At 36.0% G+C, this 7,868-nt stretch overlaps 1 protein-coding gene across 1 annotated transcript in view; it reads right to left on the bottom strand.

Annotated features, from left to right (window-relative positions):
- The window catches only part of LOC112452471 (titin homolog), a 47,958-nt gene that overhangs the window by 9,230 nt on the left and 30,860 nt on the right, over window positions 1-7,868 (bottom strand). The window contains exons 22-38 of the mRNA XM_025012701.1: window positions 7,448-7,802; window positions 7,111-7,359; window positions 6,897-7,040; window positions 6,551-6,835; window positions 6,271-6,443; window positions 6,107-6,206; window positions 4,799-4,962; window positions 4,460-4,681; window positions 4,122-4,375; window positions 3,892-4,052; window positions 3,547-3,817; window positions 3,217-3,459; window positions 3,013-3,145; window positions 648-816; window positions 543-582; window positions 326-461; window positions 94-250 (exon numbers count right to left, since the gene is read on the bottom strand). Of these exons, the coding sequence (XP_024868469.1) occupies window positions 94-250; window positions 326-461; window positions 543-582; window positions 648-816; window positions 3,013-3,145; window positions 3,217-3,459; window positions 3,547-3,817; window positions 3,892-4,052; window positions 4,122-4,375; window positions 4,460-4,681; window positions 4,799-4,962; window positions 6,107-6,206; window positions 6,271-6,443; window positions 6,551-6,835; window positions 6,897-7,040; window positions 7,111-7,359; window positions 7,448-7,802 (3,256 nt within the window). The remainder of the gene's footprint in view (window positions 1-93; window positions 251-325; window positions 462-542; window positions 583-647; window positions 817-3,012; window positions 3,146-3,216; window positions 3,460-3,546; window positions 3,818-3,891; window positions 4,053-4,121; window positions 4,376-4,459; window positions 4,682-4,798; window positions 4,963-6,106; window positions 6,207-6,270; window positions 6,444-6,550; window positions 6,836-6,896; window positions 7,041-7,110; window positions 7,360-7,447; window positions 7,803-7,868) is intronic.

Below are 7,868 nucleotides of genomic sequence, written 5' to 3'. Positions count from 1 at the left end.
TATATGAATCTTTCGAGAGAAAGAGAGAGTGAGAGAGAGAGAGAGAGAGAGAAAGAGAGAGAGAGAGAGAGAGAGAGTGTTATACTACATTACCATCTACAACTAAGCAGGCTGATGTATATGCTTTTCCAAGGTCGTTGTAAGCCACACACGTGTATTCTCCTTCATCCTCGGGATAGACATGTTGGATATTTAATCGTGCCATTTCACCGTCGAATTCGGCAGCAAAATCGCCCACCATGGCTATAATCTGACGAAAAATACTTTAAATGTTATAGTTTATCAGCTATGTACGACATTACTAAGTATTTAAATTTCTTATTACTTTGCCACCACGTTCCCAACGAACCAAAGGTGCTTCTGGTGTGGCATAAACCTTACACTCCAAGGAGACAGCGTCGCCGTCGCAACACCGAAGATCTCGCAATTCTCTCTTTATAATCGGCAGTGTCAATACTTTTCTATAGAGTTTAATATTTTATTAATAAAACGAGGCAAATAGAAACGTGTATACGCGTCACTAAGCTTTCGTAATAACTCACCCGTGAGGCGATTTCTGCGTTTGTTCCTCTTTGCCTTGTCCTGAAAAAATCGTTGAATGAGATTTGTTCAACGCAAAGCAAATTCGTTCGTGTCTCGAAGTTTACCTTTTGCATAGATCTGCAAAGAAATTACAGCTTTAGCTCCCCCATGGCAGTTGCGAGCTATCACGGAATATGTTCCAGTAAAATCGAGTTTAGCGTAAGGTATTTCCAGTCGATATTGTGGCCCTGTACCCACTAACCGGAAGTGAGGTGCGTCCTTATAATAGTCGGGCTGCAAAATAGAATTCGTGAAAAGTATGAACATGCAAAATACTCAAGATCGCCGCGCAAGTATAAGTAAGTACTGCAAATAGTATGTAAATTCAACTGAATCGAGAATGCTGTATCGTATTATTATATTATTTCTTATCAACGTTCGTTCCGTACGTTCTCACTTACTTTATATGAATTTCATCGCTAACTGCGTACATACTCGGCTACAAGTGAAATGTTAAATTGTTGAGGAAGTGATTCAAAGTAACTTTAAGTAAGGTAATAATTTCCACAATAGCGACGTCATTCAATTTGACAGCATTTATTAACTTATGAAACCATAACAAATAACGAAGATGTATTAATTTTGATAATAATATGGTTTAACGTGTCCTCGATCGTGACTACTAATGCGTGATTGCATTCGCTTGAATGTCTTGTAGCGAATGTATTCAAATCGTGTCCGTTGTACACATTTTGGATGTTAGTTGTTACGCAAGATTATGAGACGGGGTTAAAACTCAGCGTGTGGTGTTGGGAACGAAAAGGACAGTGAGAAAAAGAGAGATAAAAGAGAGATGTCTTCGTCACGGTTCTAGCCCATATAGGGAGCGAAAGTTGAACAGATCGCTGCAATCTGATCTGATTGAACGTATATTACATGAGTAATATTTAATATATATTACTGTTTCTCAAATAAATTTAATAATTTTATCTATTTTAATAGCGCTTAGACATGAAAAGCTATATAAATTTTAATCCTTGAATTCGAATCGTGACATAATAAACTCTCGAGATGTATCTATCTTGCACCTGTCACATTATGGTTCACCTACGTTAAAATTTATGCGGAGGATACTTCTCGATTAAGAAGATAGATGCTATAAATTCTTACAGAGACAGTTTGCAAGGACTCTTGGCTTTATATATATATATACACAATACGTCACCACAAAAGCTATTTATGCCTAATCGCGGTATACAACAAAATAAAATACAGAATATAATTAAATTCAATTCTGGATTAAATTATACTTTTATAACTTTATGTGATCGAAACTATGTTTAAAACTATATAAGCTATTTAATTGAGTGTATTTGTAATTATATCTACATATGTCATTGCGTTTCTGTAAATGAGAGAAAATTCGCAACGTTAACTTTTCAATAAAATTCTAAAACATGCATTTATAATTATATATTAATATAATTTTATTCGTAATTCTGATGTATTTAGTTTAGTTTAGGATTTTGTTTTTTTTCTCTCAGCTCTGGACAAATAATATATTATGTAAATTAATAATTTGATATCATACTTACATTATCGTATTCCACACCGAATTGAATCTAATTTTCTTGATAAGTAATAGAATAATAATTAAAATTGTAAAAAATTGTAAATTGACCAAAACAGACTAAATATGCGTTTTGTGAGTTAAATTTAAATAGTAATTCACGTTTCACATAAGACGCAGAATAACGATTTCACATCATATAAGTAATCAGAAATTGAAGCGGCTGTTCGTCCGCTAAAGTTACACGGCGACTGTTTTGCTGCTCGTATGTTACAGTACCGATTCATCGTCGAAGAAAGCCGAGTTGGTCTCGACGATAAGTGGGGATACTGTTCTGTGCGCACTTTACGATTATGCAGATATTTTGAAGTGACGTAGATGCGCATGTTTCTTTGGTCAATGCATCACTTCCGTTTCCTGTCTTGGATTCGTACATCATCAATTGACAGTACGAATCCCTCTCTCGAATGCGATTGTATATTATTGAATTTCATTCCTTCGTCCGTATTAAAAATGTAATATGACGTAACGCATTGTTACCATGTATGAAACTATCCAATGTCAATGCCATTTCCTTCAGCGTATATAATGTCTTACCCGCTTATGGTTACAATATGTTCTCTGTTACACTCTGCTACGTAGTCATTTTTTCGTAGTTACCTTGATCCACATAACACAGCTCAAGTCAGCATTAGATACACGTCATTTCACCATTTGCAAAATGTTCGTTTCGCAATCGTCCATAATTTTTAATTGCGACTAATTAACCGAAATACAATGAAATTTCTTTCAAGCTCTTTTTTTTATTTTTTCAATTGCAACACCGTCTTATCACATCACGTCGAACTTGTATTTGAAAAGAAACAAAGAGTTGCGAATGAAATAAGTTACAAAACTAGGAAAATATTTATGTAGTTTACCTTAAGAAAATCGCGCAGCCATATTACTTCCGGCTTAGGATCTCCGACCACTTCACAAAGAATAATAACGGTATCGCCCTCGATCGCTTCAGTTGATAAAGGTTTCGTGACAAAAAGAGGCTCTTTCGAATATCTAAAAGTAGAACAAATTTATTTACAATTTCGTTGCTATACGCCTAAATGAGCTACAATGATCGAACTCACGGTATATCTGGACTGGTGCTCGTAACATTGAATGATTCATCAATGGACGACTGATCCTGAATCGGGGCCGTAACAGCTACTCTGGTGGATGTCTCAGTTTGACCGACTACATTCGTTGCAGTGCAACTGTAAACTCCTGCGTCTCGCATAGTAACATTAGCCAGAGAAAATTGGACGGCACCATCGTGGCTCAATGTCATTATCGCTCTTCTACTAGGTCGCAGGCGAATACCATCGCGATGCCTACGTGGAAGAATGTGATTATAATATATATATTTTTTTAGTCCTGTTATAAATGTGAGAGTATCGTTAATTGTAATCATCGCTTACCAGACGACACCAACACTTGGATAAGCTTCGAGTTGTGCCGACATTCGTAGTTCACCACCCAAATGAATCGCGTAAGCAGCATTGAGATCTCGAAGAAATTCCGGTGCGATGTAGGCTCGAATTCCTTTGTCTACGACGAGGATACATCGACAAGACACCGAGCCGTTTATATTCCTCGCTGTCACCATGTAACATCCAGAATCTTCAAGAGTGGAATGAATTATTTCCAGAGTATGAAAGTTTGAGTCATCATCCCAAAAGATATGGCGATCTAAAGAAAAGAACATACAACAAAGAGAAATAGAAAATTTCATATCAAACGTTGTCAATGAATAAGCTAATTACCATCTTGAGAGATTTCCGTTCCGTTTTTGTACCAAGTGATCTCTGGAGCGGGATGTCCGATGACTTGACAAGTAAGTCTTACCGGATAAGTTGTTTGCACTCGCCTGTCGCGTATCCTCATGGTGAAGTGTGGTGGTCTGTCTTCCGGTTCGATGCTCAAACTTTTAACGGAATTGTATCAGATTGTATTACTATAAACTTTCTTGTATCGAGATGGTACATTTACTTACCTCGTTTTAAGTTTAGCATCGGCCTCGATAATTTTTGGATCAGTAACAACGAGAATTCTAGCGAACGACGACACTTTACCGATCCGATTGTTTGCTTCGCAAATGTATCTTCCGGAATCATCCTCTTTAATATTTGCGATTGTCAAAGAACATTTAGAACCATTATAATGTATCGCAAATCTTGAATCATTGCATGGATTAATTTCCATTGCTTCTCGATACCATCGTATTTCCATTTTGGAATCACCGCGAATCTAAAAGAAACATATATACATAAGATGAGAAGCGTTAGTTAAAAATATAATAAAATATATTTATGTTCCCGTTTATAAACTTGCCTCACATTCCAATTTTACCGGCGCTCCTTCAAGAGCCTTTAATTGACCTGGTAGAATTTTTGTGAATTCTGGAAGATCGGTACTTTCGGTCACCAATACTGAATTCGTCATCGTAACTGGTTCGCCCCATCCGTAACGATTTCGCGGTGTTACGCGAAATTTGTATTCTCCACCTGGTCGCAAATTGAATGCGTCGAATGCGTTGATTGGCGTAACTCCCAGCTGACAAGAATAAATAATTATTTGATTTAGGAAAAAAATAAGTTAAGATGTGTGTGTGTGTGTGTGTGTGTGTGTATTGTTAAGCTAGAAGTATCAATCATTTTCTTTTTGTTTTACCTCTACCCATCGTGCACCTCCGTCACTACCTAATAGCCAAGCTTCGACTTTATAAGCGATCACCGGTACAGGTCCTCTTCTTTCTGCTTTACCCCAACTCAATGATAGCCAGGTTTTTCCACCATCGATAACAATAGGTTCGCTACTAATCGGACCGGGCACGTCTGAAAAATTATAAGATATCAAATTACAAATGTTTAATTGTGTCTGTTACATTTAGAAGAATTGTTTTTTAAGAAAATTTATTATAGAAACAATACTCCTTTATTTGCTAACCTCGATGTCCATACAAATATTCTAAGAAGTCAGTAATTAAACAATCCTTGGTCCAAAAACATCGCAAACGTGAAATAGTAATATTTTCATTTTTAGCATTAATAATGATTCCATGATCGTGTGACATCATAATAAATTTTGTTTACTTGGCGATATATAATATTATTATTGATGCTTGTAAATAAAAAAAATCGCGTCTTGATATTAAAAAGAAAACGAAAGAAAGAAATATTTAACGTATTATGCAATAAGAATGTTATAAAAATAATGATAAATTCGTGGCGGATTTAACATTTCTAAAAAGATATTGATGTCGATGAAATGAATAAATAATTTTTCACTTTGCGAAATTATTTCTTATCAGCACAAATGTATCGTCTGCACAAAACTGAATAAGGTTTTGAAAAGTAGGGTATATGAAGTGATTCGCGTTTAGATGACGACTGAATTTTGAATTTGTGGAATTCGTGAGGTGTTGGTAGGAGATATGTAAAGAAGGCAAACTAAAATAACCCGTCTCGAAATGTTTCTCGAATGAAGGAAACTTGGATGTTCTCTTGTCGTGTTTATTTTACATTACGAGTACAAATTCGCGAACGTGCTAATTCTGAATTCAATTGAAAGTGCCTTACATCTCAGTCTCGGGATACCGGCTCATTTATTTCAAAAATTATATTTACATATATTTAACAAGATCTTTGATCAACATATCAATTCAATGAACAGTCAAACTAAATATTGATGTCAGTTTGCGCGACCGCTTAGTCCAGGCGTCAATTGGCGTTTAGCCATTAAAATTTAAGCCAAGTGTACGATGTTGCAGTTGGTGTAGATTGTTTGTCATTCTAATTTTAATATGTTATACAATAATATCGTGACATTTTAGTTAGTATCTATTACTATGTTACTAAATAATTCATGCGTTTATTTATTAAAATTCATGTGCAAGTGATACTAGAAAATCTTATAATATTACTCGAGCATTCTCTTTTATAGTTAATATTGCATATAAATAATCGCAAAGCCACTTACTCCTCACATGGGACATATTGTTGTCGTATTCTTCTGCGTTGCGGTCAGTAACAGAATTCCAATCTGATAATGGAGTCAGTGACCTAGCACGTTGCTTTACCTGTTTGAATACGTTACTGATTATATGTTTCTCTTACTTCAATTAAATTTACGAAGATTCTCACCTTGATCGAGAAGAAGCTTCTGTCACAGCCATATCTATTTTTAACCAAAATGCAATAGGTACCTTCATCAGAAGGTATAACTCTTTTTAATATTAATCTGACATAATCATCAATACTCTCTTTGTACGATCTTGGTCCACCCGTAATGTCTGTTAATCCTTTCATCCATATTACTAAAATAATAGAAGAAATAGATAGATAAAGAATAAAGAAGAGAGAAAATAAAAAGAAAAATAAACTAATATTACTTTGTGAATACGATAAATTTGTCGAGTCTTACTTCGAGGCTTAGGGATACCGCTGACTCGGAAAGATATACTGATGTCTTCGCCAACGATCACATCGATCGATTTCTTGGAAGGTCTTGAGACGAACATCGCCGGTTTTTCTCCATCGATAGCGCTCGTATCCACTTGTCCATAATCATTGATCGCTCTACACACATATGCACCCCTTTCCGACTCTGTCGTGTAAAGTCCACGTTCTACAAAGGTTCTCGCTTTTGGTATTGTAATTGCCTCCTTTTGATCGCCGCGTAGCCATTCCACTTCCAGAGATGGTATACCTATAATAAATTAAAGAGGATTTGATATGTAACTTATTTCTTTGACAAGCGTTTTATTTACCTTTGACTTCTGCTTGAAGAGCGACAGTTCCACCAGCGGGAACGCTGTAATCCTTTAGTAAGTTGAAGAACTGTGGTCTTGGTGCAAATTCCGATCTAACTTTGCTGCCCATACGTGGATCGTTTCGATTTACGGATCGCCAATCTAAAATTATATTATTACATAATATTCAGACGCATTCATATCAATTTATAACATATAATATCCTAATCACCTTCAACACGAACAATATGAGACATTTCCTCACTATGTAACTCGTTTACCGCGCGACACGTATATTGTCCATTATCTGTGACATCAGGATCCGCTATTTCCAGTCGATAGACATCATCATCGAGATAGCTCTGTTTGTAACGTTCGCCTTGTAGAATCATTCCGTCTTTCAGCCAGGAAATCTTAGGAACGGGATGTGCTCGTACACGACATTCCAGGATTAGCTTACGATCAGAATGTCGATAAGTATCTATACGAGAAAAAATGGTTTATTATTGAAATAATTTATGTAAATTAATAAACGTTAAAAGGTATATTATATACTTGTGCATGCATACCTTTAATTGATTTGACAAAAGTTGGAGGTGAATGTGTAGGTTTATAATCGGAATAAACTCTCAAGATAGATTCGGTGGTCGAAGTGCCATGTGTATTCTCAGCTACGCATGTGTATATTCCGGCGTCTTCGGGAAGCGCGTCGTGTAATTCCAAATAAGCCATACCGTTTTCACATCGCATTCTACAACGATTGTCCGATACATCTAGGTTTTGATCGTCTTTCATCCAGTAAACGCGTGGTTCGGGATTACCAAGAACGGTACAGGTCAGTCTTGTCCTCATTCCAACTCCTACGACTCGGTTCGTCAATCTTGTACAAAACGATGGTTTCTTTGGTTTGTCCCACGGAAGACTCTGTAATGGTTAATAATTTTATAAAAATTGAGATTCCTTCTTGTTTATAAAGCAGTAGTGTGTTTA

Source organism: Temnothorax curvispinosus, unplaced genomic scaffold, assembly GCF_003070985.1.
Source record: "Temnothorax curvispinosus isolate PA1 unplaced genomic scaffold, ASM307098v1 QBEX01003408.1, whole genome shotgun sequence".
NCBI lineage: Eukaryota > Metazoa > Arthropoda > Insecta > Hymenoptera > Formicidae > Temnothorax > Temnothorax curvispinosus.
Note: the sequence above shows the minus strand (reverse complement) of the source record. Positions and strands in the feature narration are given on the sequence as shown.